Raw genomic sequence first — 26,257 nt, 5'->3', positions numbered from 1 at the left:
ACAGTCAGGAGAGAGACAGGAGTCACACATTTATAGAGAATGAGAAAAAGAGCAGGAGAGGGAAGACGTAGACCTGGAGAGAGATGTAGATGAAGAAGGCCAGAGGAATTACGGCGGAAGAGGACAGAAGAGATGATTTAGTGGGAGAGAGGCAATAATAGTAATAAAAAACAGCAGACACATGGGGAGAGACAGAGGAGGAAGTACAGGGATCTGGAGAGAGAAGCAGAAGAGATTCCATGTGGGGAGGCAGGGAACCAGGGCACGTAAAATAGGAGAGCGGAAGAGAGAATAAGAGGGGGGAGGCACATTTGGGGAGAGAGATGAAGTTAGGACCCAGCACAGGCGAAGTCCTAGGACAATGACACAGAGATGAGATTTCAGGGGAGAGGACACAAAGAATTTAGGGAGACAATAGAAAAATCTGGAGAGAGCCAAAAGCAGGAAGGGATTCAGAGCCTGGGTGAGGGGAGAGCCAGAGGCGGGGTGGGAGGCAGAGGAGACTGGGGGAGGGTCGAGGAGGGCGCCCGGGCCAGCGAGAGGGTGACAGGCAGAGCAAGTGGAAAACTGGGGCAAGATGGGGCAGGGACGAGCAGGGCACAGTTCAGGCGAGAGCGCAGGCTGGCGTGTGCGAGTTGTGGGGTGTTGGAAGTTGGTGTGTGTCACAGGCGCCAGGAGAGGATGTGAGAACAGCTTGTTCCACCGTTTCTGTGCTGGAGGGGGGAGGGCAGCACGGGTTGAGGATGGGGCCTCAGGGAGGGCGGAGACAGGGAGAGTGTCTGGAACACTCTAGAATTTTTAGGAGATGTGGAAATAGCTGGTCCACCTCCTCTGGAAAAAAGATACCCGTTCTGGAAAAAGATTTTTTTTGTGTGTGGGGCGGGTGTGTGTGTGCGGGAGAGTCTAGGTTACAGAAGCATCAGGTTTGAGCTCGGAAATAGTAAACTCCATCACAGGTAAACGGCTAGGTGGGCCAGAAAGCCCCAGCCGTGAGGCCAGCCCTGTCAGGAGGAGGGGCTGCTTCTCAGATCCAGGTGGAGCTGGACCTAGACTTCCCACCAGAAGCCGGACCTTGGGATTCTCACATGAAATTTCGAGATTTGGAAAATAAGTTTGACCCTGATCCCCGGGTCAAACTGCGAAAAGCGTTTCACCAGGGCAGCTGCAGATCTGGGGCCAGGAGTTTAAGACCGCTCCCAGCTAGGAGAGCCCCTAGGCCCGGGGCTGAGGTCCCTGGCTGTGTCGGTATCTTTCCAAGACACCTCCACCTCTCCCCGAGCCCCCGGGGCCTGGAAGCAGGGGCTGCTCTCCACTCCAAACCACCGACTAGCTGACTGGCAGAGGGAGGCCTACTCCCACCAAGGGCGGGTGTGGTGCCAATAAGCCAGCACCGGCAGGGTGTGGCCTGGGGTGACAGCCCGGCTCAAGGAGGCAGGGGCCCCTCAGTTCGAAGTCTTGCTGCAGAGGACAGAGTTACAAAGCTCGAAATCCAGCTTTCTTTCTGTACCATCTCCAGATTTTAAAAAGTTGACCATTAATTTTAAAACCAACACAACTCCATGGGCCAGGTCTGGCTTTTAGGCCTCAAGTATATGAATTCTGAGGTGAAACCTCCCTCTTTTTAACTTAAGAATTTCTTACATCCGGGGGAACTCCCCGGCGGTCCAGTGGTTAGGACTCCGCGCTCTCACTAAATTTCTTACGTTCTGAGTGTTGGATTTCTGTCACTTGGGTTTCAAGAAAAAGAGAATGGTGCCCCCTGGTTCTCAGGGGTGTGTGCGTGCATCGGGGGGTGACGGCGTTTGGGACGAGGGGGACGGGGGAGGGGGCTGACGCTGGATCACACCCGCTTCTCAGGGAGTCCAGGCAGCTGCTCAGCTAGCGAACACACAGGCCACTTCTATGAAACATTTATTTCCTTTAAAACCTCCAGAAACATGCCAGAAAATCTCAAGACGGGGATGGGGCTGGGGGGTTGGGGGGAGATAATAAAGAATAAAAAAATCCAAATGAAACAAATCAACATATGAAAAAAAAAAAAAAGAAGAAAACCCTGCTGCTATCTTCAGCCATCAGATAGAACACCAAACTCAAATTAAATAGATGTGCTTTGCAGAGATCCTTTAGAAATAACAGACAACAAAACCCAAAATCATAATTTACACTTGTCAATGTACATGATTAGGTCCCCAAAATGATTCAAATGATCTGAAGATATGAGGAGACAACTTAAAAAAACAAACAAACAAAAACGGGTGGGGGAGGGGTGAGCCCCAGGTTAAGGTCTGAGGAAAGGGTGGGGTGGTTAAGTGGTCCTGGAGAACCCTTCCCAAAAGGGACCCGGGAAGAGGGGCAGAGACATCACAGTAGTTGGCCAGGGCTGAGGACCCGGCAGGCCCCCCTCGCAAACCACAGGTGAGGGAGAGGAGATGGCAGACCTGAGGGCCTTTCTCGCGGGGCTGCAGTGCTGCCAGAGGGTGATGGCAGGGAGGCACGACGAGGGTCCTTTTCTCTTGCTCCTTCAACGTCTGTGTCCCGTGTGGTCGGTCCCCAGAGCCTCCTTCCCTGAGGTTTCTGGCCCCAGAGAGGAGGCGGCGGGGTCTCCGGATGGGGCTGGCCCCCGGCCGGAGCGTGCTGCTCTCAGCTGGGCCCCCCGGCCTGTCTGCCCACCCTGCCTTCGTCCCCAGCCCACGGGGGACGCGCCTCGATCCTCAGCTTGAGGTTGGGGGAATCCACAGACTGTGGCCGTACAGACTTGTTCTGGCGCAACTCCACATGAAAAAATAAATATATATATATATATTTTTTTGTTTGTTTGTTTTTAAAGGAAAAAAAGAAACTGTTTCCTGGGTGAACAGCGTAGTACCACACCGGCTTGGCTGCCTGGCAAGCTGCCCCTTATTGCCTTGAGAGAACCAGCGTCTTGTGGGGTTCGCACAGCAAGGCGCTCCCCGGGGAGCACAGTGACGGTGTCCGACGTTGCTGCTGCTACTGCGGGGCCTACGAGATGGGCCGAGGGGCTTTGCAAAGGGAAACAAAAGCGGAGAGGAGAGGGAAGCTGCCTCCCTCCGGCCCGGACCTGACGGCTCCGTGGAGCCCCTCCTGGTGCCCGGGAGGGGCCGGGGAGGAGGAGGGGTGGGCCGTGCTGGCTCCGCCGCTGGGCCTGGCCGGGTCAGCAGCTTGCAGGCGGAGGGGCCCAGGTGCCGTGGCCTCTGGCAGTCAAGGGACTGGTAGACAAAGACTGGAGAAATGGTCCCGAGCGTGCAAATACCTTCCCCCTCAAAGAAGTTAACTCTGGATGCTGGGGTTTCCTCGCTCCACCCTGGGACCCCCCAAGAAAATAAGTCAAACTCTAAGAAAGTGCTCCTGGTTGCTTTTTGGAGGATAGGGTAGGGAGGGGGCAATGTCCATGCTTTCTGGAGCCAGTGCACCAGGAACCAAGAGCCCTGGCCCGCTTCCACGCCGGCCTGCACCTCTCCGGGCGTGAGGGAGAGCGGGCTGGTTTCCCACCGTGATTTCTCAGGCAGGGGTCTTGGCCCCATAAGCCCAGACGCTGCTGTACGTGGTGAAGAAACCCGGTTTGGGGATTCCTGGAGCTGTGGGGTTTGGAGACTCACTCCTGCCCTCCACCCCCTTCCTACAGCTTCCAATGGCTTGGTCCTAGGAAGAGGCTGGATGCGGATGGCAGGATGGGACCCTGGGGGCAGTGTGGGCATGGCCCAGCCCCCAGGAACCTCAGGTGGCGGCTCAGAGGGAGGCCGGAGACCACGTCATCACACTCTGGGGCTCGAGGGCCAGGAGCGGACCCCAGCTCACAGCCCGGTGAGGCCTCCCTCAGGTCCCACTGCCACCCCGAGTGTCCGTGTCCACGGGAGGGCGGTGGGGCCCTGGCTGCATAGCTCGGTCACACCTGCAGCCAGAAGCCGGGCTGAAGGAGAGGAGAGCAGGAGCCCCAGGTCCGCCCAGGCGGAGGGGTGGAGGTGGCCGCCTCTCCACCTCAGAGTTCCTTCTTTTCCCTGCAGAAGATCTCGGCGAACTTGCGTAGCTGCTCGCTGGCGGCCTGGGACTCCTCCTGCAACCGCTGGTTGTTCTGCCTCAGGCTGGCCACCTCCGACTGCAGCACGGCCTTGTCCTGCTTCTCCTGCGGGGGCGGGGGCTGCCATCAGCGGGCGCACCTTGAATGGCTCCCCGGGGCCTGCGAGCCCTGCTAGGCCGTGGTTTAGAGCCAGGCTGCCAGGGTTCAAATCCCAGCTCTGCTTCTCAACAGCTGAGCAACCTCGGGCAAGTCTGGGCCCCAGTTTCCTCCGCTCTGAAAGGGGCAGTTGAGAGGTCTCCCTGAGGTCACATATGTTGAGCTCTTAGAACACAGCCTGACGTGCAGTAACTGACAAACGTCACTGTAATTAGGAGCACCTCATTCCACCCTCACAGCCATCCAAGGGTTGGGGACTGTTGTTACCCCCATTTTCCTGGAAGAGGAGACCAGACCTCACACAGCAAGTAGGGGGCTGGGATGTGGATGCGGGGCTGCCCTTCCAGGACAGTGTAACACGCTCAGGCAGTGACTTGTGCAAGGTCACACAGCATTAAGTGGTGGGGTGGGATTTGAACCTGGGCCTCTATGACTCCTGTGCTTGAGACTCCCATGTTCTAGTCGGCCACCTTTTGGCTTTTTACCCAAACATATATAAAACGACAAGTGAAAAGTCTCTTCCACTCTTATTTCCCCTCACTCTTCCACACCCTGGAGATAAGTACAAGGAACAATCTGGAATGTCGCCTTCTAGATACCCCTCTGACCCATAGCTGTTAAACATTTTTTAAGTATGACGATGTTCTAGGAAACGGTTTTGCAACTTGCTTAATTTTCTGCTTGAGTTACCGGACTTCTTTTGTATGTTAGTAAATATATAGATTTCTGTTACTACTTTAATTGGCTGCAGAACATTCCGCTGCACGGGTGTCCTGTCATTTATATAACCATTCTCCTGTTGACGGACAGCTGCACTGGCTCCAATTTTTTATCACCAGCGGTGCAGCAGTGAACATCCTTGCTCACGGGTTTCTTTGTGCCCGTGCCTGAAATTCTGTTGGACAAGTTCCCACAGTGAAACTGCTGGGTCGACAAGGTACGCAATTACAGTTTTGACAAATATTGTCCGATTGCCCTCCAAAAAGGCTGGGCCAATTTATTCTCCCTCCAAGAGGGTATGAGGGTTTCTCTGCGTGCTTTACCGGCCTTCCCTACTGTCACTTTTTACTCTTCACTCATGACTACATTCAAAGCTGGGTGGCCTCCCCTAGAAGAGATGGGGTGTGGGTGGGGACGGGTGCCTCAGCCTCGCTGTCCCCCGCCACCCTCGGGGGTCCGGGAAGTGCAGTGGGGAGGTGCGTGCCACGTGAAGCGGCTGCTGGGCAGCCTTACCTTCTGGAGGTCCGTGTGCAGCTGTTTCAGCATCACCTCCAGTTGGTACACCTTGCCCGTCAGATCCAGCGGTGGCCCCTCACTGGAAAGGCAGGGGGCGGGGTCAGGCTCTAGGCCCACAGCTGGGAGGAGCCCGGGATACAGGCTCCCTCTTGTCCCTGAGGCTCTGGGGAGCCCTTTTCTTGCTGGAGTCCCAAGGGATGCCTGGAGGAGAAGGCCACGCTCCACCTGGCGAGGGCACGTCTGTGGATGTGGATGCGGGTCGTGGGAGCACCAGGCCTGCCGTGTGTGCATTCCTCCCGAGGATGGACCATGCGTGTGCTTTTGGGAGAGACTCCTCCCACGTATGACCACCTCAGGCGGCACAGTACAAAGGACACCCCCCCCACGCCCATCCACCGAGCCCCCGGCAGGCCCGAGCATCGCTCCGGCACACGGGGCATGTAAGTGGGCAAACGGACGGGAGAGCCTGCCTGGTGGACAGGACCAGTAACGATACGGACAATAACAGCCCCCGTTACCGAGAGCCCACCCTGTACTGCGTGAGGTCTCACCTAACAGGGCGGACGGTGGTTTCCCCGCTGGACAGAGGGGAAACCCAGGCTCAGGCGGGGACTCTGCACCCAGGACCCCAGCCTGTGGCCCCCCCGCTGTGCAGATTCCCCAGGCCTGGGCCCGCCCGGCCCCTGCAGAGGAGGGCGGGCAGCCGAGAAGGCTCCACTGGGCGCCGTGGGAACGCACACACCCGGTAGGGGTGCCGGGGTCGGGGGGCGCGTGGGCTGCAGCAGACGACAGGGAGACGGGGGGGGGGTCTCCGCCCAAGAAGGGGAGAGGACTCGGCCCTCCCGCCTCTCCCACCCTTTCCTCCCTGCTGGTGCTGCATCCTGGGGAGCTGCAGCCACAAGGGGAGACAGGAGGCAGGTGGAGGGAGGTCATCAGTTCAGGGCAAAAGGCGTCCGGGAGCGTGCCCGGAGGTCCCGCCATTTCCACACCCACCCTGCTCCTACCCCTGCCGCGCTGCCCCATCTGTAACCACCCAGCTCTGCTATTATAGTGGGGCCAATCTTTGGTGGAGGTTGAGTTCTAAAGCCACTGTGTGAAGCAAAAAACAAGGAGAGTCAAAACCACCCTCGAAAATCGCTTGAACTGCCCATAAAGTACAGTGCACGACTGTTGTATACAGAACCCTGCACGGTGAGGTGTGCAGATGAGTGTGAAATGCACTACTGAAATCCACGGACATGCAAACATGCCATTTCCATCCTCTCCCCCTCTTTGTAGTTCTATTTTCTGCCAAGCTGGTGCAGTTGAATCTGCTGTACTACATGTGAGATGACACATGTGAGATGCCTGCCTCCCCGTCCTCCTCCCTCCCCCGGAAGCCTCGTGAGGGCAGGGCTTGGGCCTCCATCACCACTGTGTCCCCAGACAGCCCAGCACGGGGCCTGCCGGGGAAGAGTGAGAGGTAAATGTCAGGGGAACACGTGCATAATTTAGGAACCTGCAGAGGAGGAGACCCGGGGGCAGACAGACGGGAGGCTGAAGGCCGGGAGCGGGCAGACAGAGGGGGCAGACGAGAGGCCCGGGGGCGGGGGGGAGACTGCGGGGCACTACTTAGCGATTTTCCAAGTTGGAAGTGAAACAATCCTGAGGGCTGATCACAGGGCTGACCCCGACTTGGTCCCTGCTGGGCCCCAGCACGTGGATTAGTCCGAAGTCTGTCAGGTGAGAGGGGCGGTTGCTCCCCCAGCTACTGCCAAGGGGGCCTCTCACCCAGCGTGGGGGAAGGGAACCTCACCTCATGGTAGGGGTAGTCCTGGGGGTCGGGGGCCCCCTCTCCAGGCTCAGGTGGCTGTGGACAGGACTGTGTGCTGGCGGGATGTCCGGGCTCAGAGCTGGGTCGTTGAGAGAGAAGAGCGAGACGGCTCTTTGCACTGCCGGGGAGAGGGGGGCGGTGGTCGGCAGGGCTCCCGGCTCCTCCTCACACCACCCCCTCCCCCCAATGACCAACCCTTCCCTGGAAACTCCAGGACATTGCCAATCACACCCCGGTGAGATCACACAGGCATTTAGGATGGATTCTTGCCAAAATACCAAACCAAATCAGGACACAAACAACAATAACCTGTCCTGATTCTGAGCAAGCCGCCAGACCCGATGACCAGTTTATGCAAAATACAAGGGATAGAGAAAGAAATTAAGTTGCGGCGTGGGGAAGTGACCACCCAAATTGGGCAGAAGTGACCTGGTTTCGTCAATAAATAAATGGTAGGGGAAAAAATGGTCAGAAGTGGATGGGGTTGACGCCGGGTGATGAGGACGTGGGGATTCATCATCCTAGTTCTGAGAATGTGAAACTTCAAAAGCAAAAAGGAAAGCGAAACAGAATATCATGGATACGGAAGAGAGAAAAAAATCTCAGGGGGCTGCCCATTAAAGCAAAGATTCCCGGGTCCCACCCCAGACATGTGACTGGCTCTGGGGGAGGGGCCCGAGCGCCTGCATTTTCAGATGGGACCATTAGGTGATCCTTCTACAATGGCAAGAACTGGCGACAGTCCTGTTGCATCCAAAAAGCAGCTGGCTGAGTGAGCCCTAGGACAGCCAGACAATGGAATGTGTGGGGAGTGAACAACCAGAGGAGGGGGTGCGTGTTGCCCTGTGGGGAGAGGGCACCGCTACCTGGCAAAGGCGGGCTCCTTTACATCTCTGTGCTCTTTATATCTCTGTGCTCAAAGAACAGTGCAGTGAAAACCCAAATACCCTTCCGCAAGACCCACCCACTGTTAACGGTTTGCCACACTTATTTTCTGCGTGTGTGTGTGTGTGTGTGTGTATTTTATTCCCTAACCATGTGAGAGTAAATTGCCAACATCCTGGTACTTCATCTCTGTGTACTTTACTACCCATCTCCAAAAAGTAAAGACATGCTCCTATATAATCATGAAACAACATCGTACTCAGGAAATTTAACATTTATATGGTATTACTGTCTAATAGATAGTCATCTTGAAATTTCTCCAATTCTCTAAATAACATCCTTTATAGCTGTGGTTTTCTATCTTGGATACAATATTTCTTCTCTTCGAAAATACTTTTCTATAAACAGTTTCAAACAGGCCCCAAAGCAGAGAAAAGAGCATCACGGGTCCTCATGAACCCATCGCCAGTTTCAACACTTTTCAACATACTCTGGTTCCCTCCCTTGCACTCTCTTTGGTTTTTTTATTCCCCTGATCACTCCTCTCCTTTACTTTTTAAAAACAGCTTATTGTGGTTTAACCAACATACGACCCACTGCGCATGCTGAGAAGTGTACAATCTGGCCCGGTGACTGGGGCAGCCGAGCCTCAGTCGCCTCATCTGTAAACGGGATCCGAATACATCCCTCAGACTGAAGAGCGGAAGAGATGATGTTTGTAAAGTGGTAATGTGCTGGCTGAGGAGATGCTCCGTAACGTCACTGTGGCTGCAGAGTCACCTCCTTCAGGAAGTGCCCCCCACCCCCGAGCTCATCGGGCCTCTGGATAGCAGCGCTGGGCCACTGCCTGGCAGCCACTCCCCACTGGTTCTGGAGCGTAAGGCTGGGGTATCCCTGAGGCCGGGCCTTGTATTCTCTGTCGCTCTCCCTCCTACCATGCCCTCCCCACCCCAGAGGCCTGACTGCCTTCATCCCGTGGCTTGGGGAGAGGCTGCAGGACAGGATGGAAGCAATGAATGGAAGCAAAGAGGGAGGAGCTTCCTCCAGGGCCACCTGTCAGATGTGGGCTGGCTCACACATGGAAATAAGAAGGATGTGTATCGTATGGGTCTGGTTTAACAGATCCTGCTCTGTGCCAGACCCATGCTGGGCACCCAGTGGTGACTGAGACAGCCCCGGGTCTTGCCATCATTAGAAAGCCAGGGCACAGGCAGAGGGGTCAGGGCTATAGGAGCCCAGAGGAGGTGCCTGATCCAGACTAAGGGATATCAGGGAAGGCTTCCTGGAGGAGGGACAGCAAAGCTGTGGCCTAAAAGATGAAAAATGAGCCAGAAGAATATGTTCTTGTCTGTCAGGGTTTCACAGATGAGGGAACTGAGGCTTAGAAAGGTAAAGCCGCTTGCCCAAGGTCACACGGGAGAGAAGTGGCAGAGACTGCCAGCTGTCCCTCATGGTTTTTCTTTCCCCTTCTCGGTAATAACACATCACAAATTTCAGCCTCGCACGAGGCCTCACACCCCAGCTTGCCCTGGAACAAGGTGTGGCCGTGACACTCTGACCAACGGGAAGCAAGTGTAGGAGGAGTATAAGGCTTTGGGAAATGTCCTCAAATGGAGGGGATGTCTCCCCTACTGGTCAGAGCTGGACATGATGGCCAGAGCTCTAGTGGCCTGACTGTGAGGGTGAGGCCCCCCCAGGAATGGCAGAGGAGGCGCGGAAGGGGCTTGAGCTGTAATACGTTTGTGCAAGCGCCACACCAGCCCCAGACTGCCCACCCCAGGCATTTTTACTGCATAAAACCTTGTTTGTTTAAGCCATTGTTAATTTGGATTTTCTGCCACTTGCAGCCAAAGTACGTCTAAGCACAATTTGGATTATGGCAATTCTGCACGGTAATAATAACAGCAAGTCCTGTCTGCTGAGTGCGTGTTCCGTGCCTGACACGTTTTACCCACAGGCTCCCCCCGCCGCTCCGGGCAGTTGGGTACAGTCTCATCCCAGCTTTGGAGACAAGGTAACTGGGGGAGGCAGACAGATGAAGGCATTTGCCCAGGACTGCACAGTGACCAAGGGACAGGGCAGGATGTGAGCCCTGCTCCCCCTCATTCTGGAACCCGAGTGTGTCCCCCTTCAAAGCCCCAAGACCCTCCATGGATCCTTCCAGAACAGAGAAGGGAGGAGGGGTCTGGCGGGGCTGGGTGGAAGGTGCCTACCTTCATATGCCTTGGCTGCGTTTACGAGGCTGGACCACTCAAGGCCAGCAGCTGTGTCGGGCAGTGGCATCATCCCTGGGTCCAGGCGCCGCAGGGGCCGGTCCCGCCCATCGGCCAGTGAGAGCTCGGAGGCTGAGATGGTGGCTGGGTGGGGAGAGCGGAGAGGGGAGATGGGGGAGTGACGATGTGGGAGAAACAAAGAAACTAACATGTTATGTTACACTTCATACACAATTATGTAACATTATGTAACTGTTATACCTGTTACATATAATTAAACAAGTACACTATATTTATTAGATGATAAATGCCAGGGAAAACATCCAGCAGGGTAAGGGGGTAGGAGCGTTGGATGTTTACGTAGGTACGATTTTAGGGTGCTGGGGGAGGCCTCGCTGAGAAGATGGCCTTTGCACAAAGCTCTGAAGGAAGGGAGGCGGGGCGGGGAGGGGGCACCTGGAGGAAGAGCATTCAGGGCAGCTGAAACAGCCAGTGAAAAAGCCCTGAGGCAGGAACGTGCCTAGAGGTTTAAGAAACATCGAGGGGGCCCGCGTGGCTGGGACAGGAGAGGCAGAGAGCAGTGGCAGGTGAAGTCACAGGTGACAGAGCTGGACGGTGTGGGGCCCTGTGGGGCGCTGGCCACGTGAGTTCTGGAGTGGAGGAGACAGTGCCAGGCTGCAGATACAATGTGGGGCGCTTCAGCGTATGGATGACGTTTAGACGTGGCAGGGTCACCGTGGGGAGACCTGGTCGGTTCAGGTATGACACGTCGGGCAGAGAAAGAGTCTCAGGGTGTTGGAAGTGACAGATGGCACAAGCACTGCGCCAACAGCTGCATTTGCTGCAGAGATAGAGCGAGACCCCCGTGCTGGGCTTAGGCCCTCGGCCTCAGCTCACCGAGGCCTCACAGCCCCTAAAGGGAAGGGGACAGAGGATGACAGTGAAGCATAGCGGTCAGGAGGTGACTCAGGCAGGAAAAGCCATGTCCCCCGCAACGAGCGTGTCCTCTCTCCGGGCACCATGCTGGGTGTTACAGGGATCATCTCAGAGTCCCACCTCCAACTGGCCCGGGAGGGAGGCGCCGCTATGACCCCGTGAGGCGGAGGGGGTAGCCTACACTCAGGGCGGGAAGCTCCCTTGCGTGCAGACTCACGCTCGCCGGTAGTGGCACTTGGGTGTGACACGTGGGGTCTGACACTGACCCTGCTCTAAGCCCAACCCCACACGGCTCTGGTGTTCAGAGGGTCCCTGTTAATATCCTACTTTAACCCTGCTCTCTAGTCCAGAGGCACAGACCTGACTGATGACAGATTAGAACGCTCGCTCCTGGTGACAGCACACTAACAGAAAAATGCATGAACAGCTTGTGGTTTTTTTTCCGCGCTTACTGCATATCAGGCATTGAGCTTAGTGTTTTCCATGAAGAACTTGTTTGATTCTCGGATTAACCCAGTGAAGTGGGCACTATTTTTGCCCACGTTTTTACAGGCACAGAGAGGTTACAGCTGTGACTTCAGGACCTGGGCTACAAACTTGAGCCATCCAGCTCTCAGGACGTGTGGTGCTAGTAAGTGTTGCCCAGTGAATGAAAGCACAGGGGAATGAATGAGGGCAGGAAGGATGCCGAGCCCTTGACCTCCATGCTCTCCATCTCCAGCCTCCTAGCATCTCACTACCAAGCGGGTGAGGGTTGCGGGAGCAGCTGCCACAGCCAAGCAAGCTATCAGCGGGCGCTGCTGTGAGAGGCTCCTTGGCATGGAGAGCCCTTCATCCCTGAAGCCCAGGCCTGGGCTGACGGCATCTCTTCAGCCCCGACGTGGCTTGGGAAGGGCTCTCGAGCAGGCGTGGAGAGGTGGACAGGCCCAGGGCCCCCGGCCACACTGAGGCCAGATGGGACTCTCTGTGGTTCAGGGGGACAGGGGAGTCAGACGGGCAAAGAGAGGTATATGTGTGTGCTTCATGGGACAGAGGGCCCTGGGCTGTGGTCCCCACAGGGACCCAGACAACCCTGGACCCGGCTCTTAGGGAGCCCCCAGTCCAACAGGGGAGACAGACTCATTCCCACAGTGACAGCCCGGAGTGAGCGGGGCTGTGATGGGAAAACGTAAGGCAGAGTGAGCAGGATGGGATGGGAGCAAGCCAGGGGGCTGTGGGCGCCCAGAGGAGGCGTCTGACTCAGCCTGGCAGCCTGGCTGGGGAAGGAGGATTTCCTGGAGGCAGCGGCATCTTTTTTTTTTTTGATGCGGGCCATTTTTTAAAAAATTAATTAATTTATTTTTGGCTGTGTTGGGTCTTTGTTGCTGCACGCTGGCTTTCTCTAGTTGCGGCGAGCGGGGGCTACTCTTCGTTGCGGTGCACGGGTTTCTCATTGCGGTGGCTTCTCTTGTTGCGAAGCACAGGCTCTAGGCACATGGGCTTCAGTAGTTGTGGCACGCAGGCTCAGTAGTTGTGGCTCGCGGGCTCTAGAGCGCAGACTCAGTAGTTGTGACGCACAGGCTTAGTTGCTCCGTGGCATGCGGGATCTTCCTGGACCAGGGGTTGAACCCGTGTCCCCCTGCACTAGACGGTGAAGTCTTAATCACTGGACCGCCAGGGAAGTCCTGGCAGCGGCATCTTAGTTGAGACTGACAGGATGAGGCAGAGCTAGTCAGGGGCATTCTGTCTGCCTTGTGTGGGTCTGTGATCTCTGTGCATATTACCCCTGCCCTGGCCCCTCTCTCGCCTTCTCCTCACGAACGTGTCAAATGCCTACTACGTGCCAGGCCCTGCCTTCAGCACAGACAGGGCAGTATAGGCAAGATGCAAATGAAGGAGACACAGAGTGAAGCTGAGGGAAGCAAGAGGAACTGCCATGAAGCTCAGCCCCACAAGGGCAGGGCTGCTCTGACGTGCTCTAGTGCCTAGGGCAGAGCCCCGCCCAGAGGAGGTGCTCAAGAAACACCTGTGGAACAAAGGCAATGGAGGGGCAGGCCGGGTGCTCTGGAGTTTAAGATGGGAGGGATGACCCAGGCTGGAGCTTAAGGGAGGCCTCCAGAGCAATAACTGAGCAAAGCCCTGAAGGAGAAGCAGGAGTTAGGTATCAAGAACCGGGTTAGGGGAAGAGCATGGCCAGCAGAGGGACCAGCCATGTGGAATGCCCTGAGGCGAGAGAGTGGGGGACAGAAGGATCCAAGGGAGGGTACTGTGAAGTGGAGGGACTGAGGTGGGGCCCCATGGTGGGAGCCCCAAAACACCAGGGCAAGGAGTATGGACCCAGATACTAGGTTAATGGGGAGCCATGGAAGAATTTTAGGGGGGGAGATAGAACCCTTCAAAAAAGTCCCAGAGCCTCCTCCAACCCATCCCCTGCAATGTACAAAAGGGTTCCATCTAGATGCTACAGGGTACATGACCTCAGCTGAAACCCTTGGGGTGGACACATCTCTGAAGTCAAGATTTGTTGGGATTTGATAAAGCACGATGCGCTATATACACATACACACCCAGAAAGGTCAGCAGTACCCCCATTCAACACACTAGCGCTCCTCAACGAAGCAACTGATCGTTCACACCAAGTGGGGTAAAGAAGAACCATAAACAGCCTCACATCCATGCAGGTCGAGCACTGCTGCCCAGTGAGCTTGGCCCAAACTTCTGCTTTGCCTTTCAGTTTCAGAGCCTTTGGGGTTGTGGATAAGGGATTATAGGGTGGGCTGAAGGCACGGCCAACCCCAGCCAGTGCACAGCTTTTTGATGAGGGCCGTGTGCACAGCGCCCCCTTCACTAATTATTTGCTGATGCTGGTCACACCCCTGTACCCCCTTCCCTTCAAGAGCCGGCAGGCCTGGGGGACGTCACTTACATAAATAAATATTCACGAGGCGATTTGCTTGGTGCTGGAACACGGAGCTGGGGAAGGGGGGCAGCTAATAGAAACCCTCGATCCTCAGGACCCTAGGGATGAGCTCTCCAGTCTGGAGACACCTAGAGAGACTAACGCCCTCTCTCTGGTCTCAGATGACCCCAATCCTTGGGTGCCCCCATTCCTAGGTGACCCCAGGAGACCCCTGATGCTTGGGCAACAACCCCTTGCTCTGTGGGTGACACCCGGTGCTCAATCATCAGGGCCCCCTGAAGCTCCCGTGCACTTCGGTTCCCTCCGTCAGCGGACTCTGACACTGATGACCCCCAGCCTTTGACCTCTAGGTGACCTGCGTGCTCGTGCCCCCTGCTTCCCACCCCCTCACCCCCAACCAGCTCCTGGGTGCCCGGGCTCACATTTCTTCTCCGGGAAGCCGTTGCCGGTGGCAGGGATGGTGCTGGGGCCGCCGGGCGGGTGGGCGTGCTGGTGCTGGCGGCGGGCGGGCAGCGTGCTGGAGGGGAAGGCGCAGGTGCTGGTGAAGAGCACGTCGCTGGGCAGGCCCGGCTCCAGGCCGGCAGGGTTGGCAAAGCTGGGCTCCCGACGCCCGCTGCACAGGCTCTCGTCCGACAGCGTCCGCTGCAGGCTCTTCTGTGGCGACTGCTGCCAAGACAGGGATGGGAGGCGGGACGCCAGGCGTGGTCACGGCCAGGCCCAGGGTCGCCGTCCTCAGAGGCTTCTTCCCGTCCTGGACGTCTGCGGTCTTTACCCAACCAGCATCCATTTCTGCTCCCTTTTTGGTCAACGTACTCCAATTTTCTCCTGGGGATTCCTCCTCCCCCCCTCTGCAACCCACCTTATTCTGGAGGGCCGACCCCACCCTCCAGCTCCAGGTGAGGTCAGGGAAGGCAGGGTGACCCGAGCTGGAGCTTGAGAGCCAGTCATTGGTGGGGACCACGTGGGACAGAGTGCTGGCTTCCCCCAGAGCTCAGGCTGGTGGGAGGGAACCCTGGAGAGACTGCTGCCACCCAGGTCCCCACAAGAGAGCTCGCAGCCAACAAGAGGGAGGCAGGGACAAGAGGGAAAAGAAGCAGGGGATGTGTGAAGGGACTGAGGACGCCTGCTGTTTTGGCCTCCCCCCACCCCTGGGTCACAAGAGCCTAAATGCCCCCTGGGCCCCGCTCCTGCACTCCTGGTCCTGTGGTCCGGGGGTGGTGGGGGCTGCTTCCACCCTGGGCTCCACGAGAAGGACGTGAGAGCCAGTAAGAGCATGCCGGTCCAGTCGCGTGAGCTACGTGTGGGGATAAATCCCCTGCAAGCCTGCCAGGCTGGCTCACGCTGTGATCCTGCCTGACCAGCTCGAGGTCCTGACTCCTGGCTGCAGAGCCACACACCCAAACAGGCCGGCAGGTGCCGCGGGCAGAGGCGGTGGGCAGGCAGAGGCAGTCCTCCCCACACCAGCCTGTCTGATTGTGTGTGTGTGTGGGGGGCAGGGGCGGGGCAGCCTCTACGTACTCTGGCGTCTCTCTCCTGCTCGGGTGCCAGGTTGTCCATGATGATGAGTTTCTTCAGGTCGTCCTCGATGGTGGACTTGTAGTTCTTCCGGGGAGAGCGGAGGTCTCGGAGGGAGGCCCTCAACCGCGGCTGCCCAAAGACGTTTTTGGTGTTGCTGTCCACCTGCCTGGAATGAGGGTCATGGTCAAGGTCAGAGGGGTCTCGGGAGGCTCAAGCTGCTTCTCGAGGTTGTCCTGACCCAGGAAGGCTGGCCGCCACTGGGCGAGTGACCGCAGCTTCTCCACAACATCTGGTGACAGTGGGACAGAGGAGAGACTTGGTTTATTCTCTCCCCTCGCTCATCCCACAGATGTTGCCTGGGAACCCACCCCGTGCCATGCGTGTTCTCGGCAGGGGGGGGGAAGGGGGGATACAGCGGTGAATGTGAAGCTGACTCCAGTCAGAGAGACTGACGATGAATAAATGAACAAAGACAGAGACCCCATGACGTGAGGTAGCGAGAGGTATTCTGAAGAGCAAATGGATAGGGATCGCTGGGGATGGAGGCTGGCTTTCCTGAGGGGATGACATCGGAGCGGAAACTTGGAGAGAGGAAGGCAGGAATCCACCTGGTGTTGTAGAAGAGGACACAGGGCAGAGGGAACAGCAAGTGTTGGGCTGTGAGGTGGGAACAGGCTCGGTGAGTTTGCGGAGTGGCGGGGATGAGTAGCTGAGGGGGAGGAGGTGAGGCCTGGGAGGCGCTGGGGCAGATGTTCTGGAACGTATGAGCCACAGAGGGGACTTGGGGTTGCATCTAGGGAGCCTCTGATCTGTTGAGTGCTAGGTCCTGATGTGCATTTTAGAAGGGTCTCAGACAGAAAAATGACCCTCATGGAAGCAGGGAGACAGTGAGGAAGGGAGGCAGTTGTTCAGGTGGGAGACTGGGGTGGCCTGGACCAGGGGTTCCAACCACAGAAGAGGGATGGGGTCCCACAGAGGGAGAATCCCCCAAAGGGACCAGTCCCTTTGGGCAAGTACAGGGCCAAAGGCAGCAGACCCCTGGCCTGAGTGCTCCAGGGCCTGGCACCAGATCTCCCTAACTTTGGTTTCCTCATCCATCACATGGGGTAAGACAGCTCACGCATCACGGGGTGGCTGGGAGGGTCCAGACATGAGGTACCTGCACCTGTTCCTGCTGTGGGACCCTGGGCAAGTCACACCACTCCTCTGATCCTTGGTTTGCTCATCTGGAAAACACGCTGACCTCACAGCATTTTGGGGTTTGCTGCAAAGCGCTTGGCCAGCACCTCACAGAACAGACAACGGGGAAATGAGAGCTGCTCTTGTAACTGTTCACCTGAGGCTGCCCGGCGCCCTGAGCTGCACATGATCCTCTCCTGACTCTCCTAATCCCCTCCGCTGGCTCCGCAGGCCGTCATCCCCGGCTCCCGGGCCCTCTCCTGGCCAAGGCTGGCTCCTGGGGGCTCTGTGTCCTCCACTCCTGGGACTTCCCCTGAGATCTCCTCTTGCCTTCTGATTCCGGCCCAGCCTTTGGGATCAGGTTTTACTTCCCCAGTGAAAACTAGATCCCTCACCTGAGGTGCTGCCACCCCGCAGGAAAGAAATAACGACAGCTAAGAGGAGCACAGCACCAGGCCCGATCCACCAGCCCGAGGGCTCCACGTGTGCGAACCTGTGAAATCTGCGCAGCAGCCCTCCCTGGGAGCCACTATTACTAGCATCTCCATTTTACAGGTGGGAAACTGAGGCACAGAGAGATAAAGTAACTGTCCAAAGTCACACAGCCTGTGAATGGAGGAGCCAGGATGCCAGCCAAGGCCACCAGGCCTCAGAGCCCATGGTGTCACGATCACGCTTGGCTGTCACGTTTGTACCATAGAGATGGCATATGAAAGCTGTACAGTATGTGGAGCATAATCACATTTGGTTTAATAATATGCTTTTATATGCTGAAAAAAAATTCTGGAAGCAATTATGAACGATTACTTCTGGGAAGTAGGAGTCTTATTAGGCGGTGGAAAAATGAGATTTTTACTTTTCATCTGATACAACACCCTTCTGAACTGTCTGAATTTATTTTGCTATAATCATGTGTTATAACAATAATAATATAAAAACTACAGCTGACACCTAGACTTCATCATTTTGTAACTCAAGAAAGAAAAAGAATCCTTGAACCCAGGAAGAAATAAGATAGCTTGGGCTCTTGAGGGTATTGAAGTCTACGTTTTTTTCTCATTTTCTCAGCTGCCAGCCTTGGGATTTTAACAAAGGAAGGAAGAAAAGGTAGTAAGTTTTTTCTTGTTAGGTCGTATTCCTTCTCAAATGAGAATTCCAGGTCTAGGGTAATTCTGGCTCTGTCATTATCAGGGAAGTATGCTCTTTGGGCAAAGGAAAAGCGTTCTATCCAAAAGAGAGAAATAGAGACACAAAGAGAGAAAGAGACGTATACAGCCCAGAGTACATGTTGCTCCCTTGGGAGCTGGAAGGGGATTCACCCCTCCCTCTTCCCTTTTGATTTTGCCATTTCCCAGAATCCTCTGCACAAGGGGAGTATGTGACTCAGCGCAGGGCGCGCCTGAGCCCATCAACCTGGTGAGGGAGCAGGCCGGGCCTCCAGCTCATCCACCGCAATAAAGGGGCGCCGTCCCCGAGGCTCCCCTCTGCAAGGGGTGTAAAATGACCTGCTGAAAACTTTAAAACGTGCACTTTCTCTACCCTGGGAGTTCTACATCTGGGAGTGTGTCCTTTAATGTGTCAGGTGTACGGGGACCCATGTGTGCCAGGTGTGCGGGGACACTTCATGGGGTCCTGTCTATGGAGCAAACAGAATTGGTCAGCAGGGGAAGGGCGAGGCCCCACAGGGAGGGACAGTGGCATCACAGAATAATACTATCTAGCTGCTGAAGAGAAGTGGAGTTGGTCCACATGACATGGGAAGAGGTTCGCCCAGATATGTGTCATGGGAATAAAGAAGTGGTACTTATGGTGCGAAATCATTTTTAGAAAACAAAACTCACACACTGCTTAGCTTGGTATACTTAAGTTTACCAAAGTCTCAGCTCCAAAGGTGGATATGTGGGGATTCACTTTCTAAAAATGTTCCTCACCACAGCCCACGAGGTCCGAAACAATCTGTCCTGCCCGGTCTCAGCCCTCATCTCCTCCCACACAGGCTTCCCAAGGTTCCTTAAACATGCCAGGCATGTTCCTGCCTCAGGGCCTTTGCACTGGCTGCTCTGTCTGCCTAGAGCGCCCTCCCCAGGATTCCCCGTGAATGGCAGCTTCTCATCCATCCAGCTTGGCTCAACTGTCACCTTCTCACCTCCCCTGGCCACTTGACCTTCTGGTGCTCCCTCCCAGCCCAGGTGAGTTCCAACACGCAATCCTGTGCTACTTCTTCACTGTATCCATCTCATGATGATTTGTCCTGTGTGCTTGTGTTTGTGGTTCCACTCCTCCCACCTGACTCAGAGCCTTCTGTATTCTATGTCCAGTGTTGGGAACAAGACCTGCCACATTGCAGGCACTCCAAATTAGTTGTTAAATGTGTATCACATGGAACCAACCTTCCTTCCAACCAACCAGCCAACCTCCCTACCCATCTTCTTCCTTCCTTCCAACCTTCCTTACTCTCTCCTTTCTTTTTCCAATAAGCTTAAATGACTTTTATAAAACAGGAAAAAGTACAGAGATACTTTACTCTCTATACTTTAAAAAGTCAAGCCAAAAGAACACAACTATTCCTTCCCTGCTCTGTTTGGGTTCATTTGCTAAATTGCCTTCCCAGCTCCCAGGACCTCCAGGACTCCTAATTCTACAGCGGAAGCCTGGCTCACTGGAAGAAATCCTGCTAGAACCTTCCCCCCTGACCCTCAACTCCACACCTATCCATCCACTGCAAGTTCCACATGGCTGACACTGTTAGTGGGCTGCTGGGACATGTCTAAAGAGAAAAAGTATGATGAAATTCAGTTTGGAGAGTCAAACTGATCATTTTTGCCCTTATTCACTTTCTTCTGAAAGAATTTTCCAATGTATTTTCTTTTTTTTTTTTTTTAATTTATTTTTGGCTACGTTGGGTCTTCGTTGCTGCGCGCAGGCTTTCTCTAGCTGTGGCGAATGGGGGCTACTCTTTGTTGTGGTGCGCAGGCCCCAGAGCACACAGGCTTCAGTAGTTGCAGCATGTGGGCTCAGTAGTTGTGGCACGTGGGCTCTAGGGCATGTGGGCTTCAGTAGTTGTGGCGTGCTGGCTCAGTAGTTGTGGCTTGCAGGCTCTAGAGCACAGGCTCAGTAGTTGTGGCACACGGGCTTAGTTGCTCCGTGGCATGTGGGATCTTCCTGGACCAGGGATCGAACCCGTGTCCCTTGCATTGGCAGGCGGATTCTTAACCACTGCACCACCAGGGAAGTCCCCCAATGTATTTTCTAAATTGAAAATTTTAAGCAATAATTTACAATGGCATTAATTCCAGGTTAAAAACAAAAAACCAAACCAAACTGGGCTTGTGCATCTCTGATCTTTTTCCTTCTTCTCAAGATCTCTGGTCTCCATAAATGCTTAAACCTAATGACCTCTGAGGATAAAATGGACTATTCTCTGACTGCTAAAAAGAATGAGATCAACTTCTATGTACTAATACGGAACTGTCACTAAGAGCAAGTGAAAAAGGCTGGAGCACAGACAGGAGGTGACCACATGGATAAATAAAAAGGGGCGTAAGGGAAGCAACATTCAATCACGTGTGCTCAGTCATGTTCGGAACATTTCTGTAAGGATGCAGAATAAATGAAACAATGGTTGCTTCTGGGGAGGGGAGCTGGATGGCAGGGGGCCAGGGAAGGGAGAGAGGCCTGGTTTCCACTGCAAACCCTTTTGTACTAGTTTGGTTTTTATCCTGTGCATGTTTTACCTTCTAAAACACAAATGAAGAAAACATCCAGGAGGAGGTAACTCTCTCTCAAGGTTCTGACTGACAGCATTGGACAGAGCCTCTAATTTGCTCATGTTGTCTGAACTTGCATTTGCCACACTGTGGAATTAAACCACTCACATTAGAAAAGAAAAAGGAAGACAGAAAAATTACAAAGAAGGCTCTGCAGTTAGGACCCGGACAACAGCAACTTCTTTCTCCCGTGACAGAAGCGCCAGGAGTGGAAGGCGACCAATGGCTCCGACTTGTCTGGGCCCGATCCCAGCTGACTTGGAGCTCTGGCCTCCAACTGGGGCGGCTCCCTTGGGGCCGGGTTAATTACGCTAATTAGCACCACTGTCAGCCAGCCCGAGCTGGGGGTTCTGCCAACCTCGCTGGCGAGGACACTCACCAGGTCTGCATCTCAGGCAGCAGGTGGATTTTCCTGGAAGGATGGCTGGAAGAGGCCGGTGGGAGTGGGGGATAACGCTGCCGTGGGGTGGGGATGCTGTCCCTTCCGGGGCTGCACTGAGCTGGCCCCAGGGCCCCTAAACGCGAGGAAGGAGGGAGCCCGAAAGCCAGGTGTCAACCACTAGATGCCAGTGCCTGTCAGCCCAGCCAGCGCTGACCGGGCACTTCCCCATGCCTCACTGCCTCCTCACGCCACCTCTGGGAGGCAGGCACTCCTGTCTTCCCCTTTCGAGGCTGGGGGACCGAGGCGCAGTGAGCTGAGGACACTCAGAACCCACACCTGCCAGACGTGCTGAGCCACCCGAGATTTGCTCACGACGAACACAGTGCCGAGTGTGCATGGAACGCGGTGACGGCGGCTCTGGGGGATGCGGGCCCTCACCCTGGGGCCAGTGCGTCCCACGGGGCTACATTCCTTTCTCAGGGCCATCACCTCCATCACCTCACTCTACTGGTGGAGCACTGATGCTCCGAGAGCACCGTTCTGAAACGGTGACAGCGGAGTCGGATTGGGGGCTTGACTCGGGGGACTGCTCGTGACTGCAGTGGTGGTAACGGCAGCAGCAGCAAAGCTCACCTCCTGAGCGCTCACTCTCTCCCAGGCCCCAGGCTGCCCTTCACACACATTACTTCATCTCATCCCCTCAGTAGCCCTGCATGAGGCAGGGCTGCCCTTTTTTTTTTTTAAATTAATTAATTAATTAATTTATTTATTTATTTATTTTTGGCTGTGTTGGGTCTTCGTTGCTGCGCACGGGCTTTCTTTAGTTGTGGCCAGTGGGGGCTACTCTTCGCTGCAGTGTGCAGGCTTCTCATTGTGGTGGCTTCTCTTGTTGCAGAGCATGGCCTCTAGGCGTGCAGGCTTCAATAGTTGTGGCACGTGGGCCCAGCAGTTGTGGCTCGCGGGCTCTAGAGCGCAGGCTCAGTAGTTGTGGCGCACGGGCTTAGCTGCTCCGCGGCATGTGGGATCTTCCCGGACCAGAGATCGAACCCGTGTCCCCTGCATTGGCAGGTGGATTCTTAACCACTGCGTCATCAGGGAAGTCCCAGGGCTGCCCTTCTTAAGGATGAGGACGTTTGGGGCCTGGGTCCTCAGGCGTGACCTGGGGGCTTGGCCTCCTAACCACCACTCCACCTTAAGCCAACAAACAGGCTGTTCCCTAGGGCCTGCCCCCTCCTTGCTGGGCCTGCCAGCAGGGACGGGGGCCAGCAGGGACGGGGGCCAGCAGGGCAGCAACAGGCCAGCCTTTCAGTTGGGCTGAGACCAGCCTGGCGGGGAGGAGGTGCCCAGGACGGCTGAGGACGCAGGGCCGCTGGTTCTGCCTCCTGCTCTGCGGGCTCCAGCCTGGCAACCCATCGGCCTAGTCATCCGTCACCACTAAGCCCTGTGCAGCTCAACCTCGGTGCTGGGGTCCTCACATGGATTAACTCAGGAAATCCTCACAACTGGGAGGTAGGGAGGACCGTCAGGCCAGTTTAAAGAGAGGGAAACTGAGGGGTTAAGGAGGGGGTAAGCAGCCGATGAGGGAATCCCACCCCGACCCCCATGCTGTTCTGTTCCTCTACTGGTTGGGAGAAGGCAGTCCAGTAAATTCAGTGTCTTGGGACAAAGCGGTCAAAACGGGGCTGTCCGGCCATCTCCCAAGGCAGAGCTGCTGGCCCGTCCCACAGAGTTGACCGCGGCCTGCAGCAGAGGGGCCGAGGTGAGGGACCTTCCGTGGCAGGTACTCTCGGTCCCCTCAGTGTCCCCTCTGTCCTTCACCAGCTCACTCTGTCTTTCGTTTAACAGACCACGCGCCCAAATCCAAGAAGTCAGTCCTCAGAAAATGCGCGTCACTGCCTTGGATGCACGTCTTCCCTGAGTCTCTCCCAAGACGAGATGCTCTGTTAGTTATCTTTCTGGGCGTGAATCCCGGTTCTGCCACTTGCAGCTGGGTGACCTGGGCTACGCACTTCTGGCTGTGCCTCGGTCTCTTCCTCTGGAAGTTGCCGGGAGGATCAATGGGGCCAGGTTGGTACAGCCCTAGCCAGTAGCCTGGCTGAAAGGCAGTGCCCCCGTGTCGGCCGCAGCCATTTATCATTCCTCTGGGGATGCATTAGAGGTCCCTGACCAGAATCAATGAGAAAGGAGGCAGATTTGGTAATTACTCCTTTGGGGATAATCTCATAATATGTGGTGACCTGTGGGGACAAATTACAAAACCAACAACCATAATATTTGCAGTTTTTGACCTTAACTGAGTGAATTTGGGCAAGTGACTTAACCATTCTGTACCTCAATTTTTCTTATCTGGAAAATGGGATACAAAGTACCTACACCTCATTGTTCTGTAGTGAAGATTAAATGAGTTAAAGTAGGTACAGGGCTTATGACAGTACTTGGCAGGGGAGGTATCAGTAAACGTAGGTAAATAAGTTATGCAAATGAGTTCTTGTGCCTTGGGATAAAATTTCAGCAACAGAATTACAGATTAAAAAAAAAAAAAAACGTTTTAGCCTCAAATAATTTAGCTGGAAGTAAAGACAATGTTTTCTGGAAAACTAGGTTAGGTGACTCAGAAGTGTCTTTAAATGACAAAGATATTGTCTCCAAAATGCTCAGGGAGTTTGAATAAAACAGCTTTCCGAAATGGGAGTGTGTGGACAAAAGCATGAATTCTAAATTAACATGTTATTTTATGCATGTGATTTTAAAAATGTATCTGTAACTAAATTAATAAACATAAGAAACCATGAAACTATTTTGTGTCCCCCAGTATTTTAAATATTTAGTTTACATGTTTACACAACACACATACATATGTAAAAAGCCTTCTTTGGATTTTATGTTGGGAAAAGGGGGGCTGCTGTTTGTTTACGGTTGTCACGTATCCAGGTATGTTTTCTGAGTGCCTACTATGTATGTGCTGGGCCCTGGATGGGGCTCGGGTGTCTCTGCTCTCCCAGAACCCTCAGTCCAGTGGGCCGACAGGGAGGAAGCAAGCCTCTAGGAAACAACTGCCTGATGTGCCCTGGGACAGAGGCTGAGGAAGGGAAGAAGCGTGAGGTCAGTGGGAGGGATGAGCCTGGTGTGGGGGATGGGAGAGCTTCTCCGAGGACGGTGTGTCTGTGTTGAGACCTGAGGGGTGGTGTTACGGGTCCCCCAAGCAAAAGAGATGTTGAAGTCCTAACCCCTAGTGTCTCAGAAGGTGACCTGATTTGGAAATAGGGTCTTTACAGAGGTCATCAAGGTGAAATGAGGCAATTAGGATCGACCCTAATCTAATGACTGGTATCCTTATAAAAAGAGGAAATGTGAACACAGAGACACGCACACAGGGAGAAGGCCATGTGAAGACGAAGGCAGGGGTTGGGGTGATGCACCTACACGCCTAGGAATCCCACAGATTGCCAGCAGGTCAACCAGAAGCTGGGACAGAGGCGTGGAACAGAGCCTTCCTCACAGCCCACAGAGGGAACCAACCCTGCTGACACCCTGACTCCGACTTCCAGCCTCCAGAACTCTGAGAAGATACATTTCTGCTGTTGAGCCACTTGGTCTGCAGTACTTTGTTATGGCAGCCCTAGCAAACTACAGATGGGCAGCAGTGAGCCAGGTGGGGCTGGGGGGGACCCGGGCAGGAGGAACAGCACACACGCCGGGGAAGGCCAGAGCAGCTGCCCTCATGGAGCACAGTGGGGTCAACAGGGCCTGACCCTCCGGCCACCCTGAAAAGTGGGAGCCTTACTGTATTTTTGGGGTTACAGTGAGAATGAAGTGAGATATGAGGCTCATACCTTCCATTCACTGACGGAGCACCCACACAGTGCCAGGTGGCTACAAGTCAAGACAGAGTCACCTGCTTTCCAGTGGGAGAAATGAGCAGTGGAACAGAGACCAGTGATAGAATGACGGCAGGGGCTACAGAAGGCTGGGAAGGCCCGTCTGAGGAGGTGGCATTGGACCAAACCCCACCCCTCCCCAAGACAGCCACAGATGTGGGGGAAGAGCATTCCAGGGACCGGAGAGAGCCAGTGCAATGGCCCTGAGGTCAGCCTGTACTTGGCAAGTCTGAGGAGTAGGAAGAGGCCAGGTGGCCGGAGTGGAGTGAGCGCAGGCGAGAGTGGGAGGGGATGAGGGCAGAGGGGTGACAGGGCGGGTCATGCAGGGTCCAGGTGGGATTTTGGGCAAAGCATACTGTGCCCTAGTGCCTGGTACGATATATGTGCTCTGTAAATGTGAGCCTTTATCATTAATCCTGGGAGCGGGGCAAGACACTGGAGGTTTTAATCAGGGGAGCGAAGGATCCAAATCTAGTTTTCCGGGTGCCCCCAGCTGTTAGTGAGGTGCGTGAACTGGATTCTCAGCTTGCTTCCCTGCCCACATATCCAGGGATCCTGTTTCTGTCTCCTGACACCTCTCTCCTTAGGAGCTCTGTGTCAGCACACATCTGAATGGCCCCAACCAGGTCATGAAAGAGGACATCACCGAGAACAGGATGGAGAAGGGCAGACCCCCCCCCAAACCCAACTGAAGAGGAGCCTTGGACCGAGCTTCCTAAGGCTCTGATCCAAGCTCCGTCCCTTCCCAGCTCTGAGCCTCTGGGCCTCAGGTGCCTCATTAGTAAAACTGGAAGAATAACAGGTCCACCTCATGGAGCTGTTGTTGAGGAGGATTCGGTGAATAAATTCACGGACGAGAGCTCGGAACTGAGACTGGCACACAGTGAGCGCTTGATAAATGTTTGGTATCATCATGTTCTAACTTAGAAACACAAAAACCCTTTCTTAACTGATGACTCCTCTCCTCTCTCTCTCGCTTCGCAGCAAAATGCCCCAAAGCAGCTGCCTCCTGTTCTGCCCTGCCCTTCTCTCCCTTCTCTGATCCTCCAGTCACCTCCGTGAGGCTCAACCGACGCTCAATTCCCGGGCTCGTCCCACTGACGGCTCACAGTTGTCACCCCGGGCTCCTCCTCGTCTGAACACTGAGGGGTCTCAGGCTGAGTCCTACACCTCCCTTCCTCTCCAGCCTCGTGCCTTTATGCTGACAACGCCCAAATTTCTCTCTCCAGCCTGACCTCTCCCCCGAGCTCCAGACTCCTTACCCGACTGCCTCCTCCACGTCTTCTTCTAGTTGCAAACTTAACCTGTCCAGGACTGAGCTCTGAGCTCCCCCGAGACCGCTCCCCACTCAGTCTCCAT

The 26,257-nt window shown here is 55.1% G+C and overlaps 1 protein-coding gene across 9 annotated transcripts in view; it reads right to left on the bottom strand.

Annotated features, from left to right (window-relative positions):
- Positions 1-1,894: 1,894 nt before the first annotated feature.
- The window catches only part of SIPA1L3 (signal induced proliferation associated 1 like 3), a 240,868-nt gene continuing 216,505 nt past the window's right edge, over positions 1,895-26,257 (bottom strand). For 6 of the 9 annotated variants that reach the window (XM_057534114.1, XM_057534115.1, XM_057534113.1 and 3 more), the window contains 6 exons: positions 15,693-15,858; positions 14,597-14,840; positions 10,340-10,483; positions 7,224-7,359; positions 5,426-5,507; positions 1,895-4,141 (listed from right to left, as the gene is read on the bottom strand). In XM_057534114.1, coding sequence (XP_057390097.1) covers positions 3,998-4,141; positions 5,426-5,507; positions 7,224-7,359; positions 10,340-10,483; positions 14,597-14,840; positions 15,693-15,858 — 916 coding nt within the window. In that variant the 3' untranslated portion in view covers positions 1,895-3,997. The other 3 variants (XM_057534120.1, XM_057534119.1, XM_057534121.1) reach the window with 3 other exon arrangements.

The sequence above is a fragment of the Balaenoptera acutorostrata genome, chromosome 19, assembly GCF_949987535.1.
Source record: "Balaenoptera acutorostrata chromosome 19, mBalAcu1.1, whole genome shotgun sequence".
In the NCBI taxonomy this organism is placed as follows: Eukaryota; Metazoa; Chordata; class Mammalia; order Artiodactyla; family Balaenopteridae; genus Balaenoptera; species Balaenoptera acutorostrata.
This window is presented reverse-complemented; position numbering and strand designations above follow the sequence as displayed.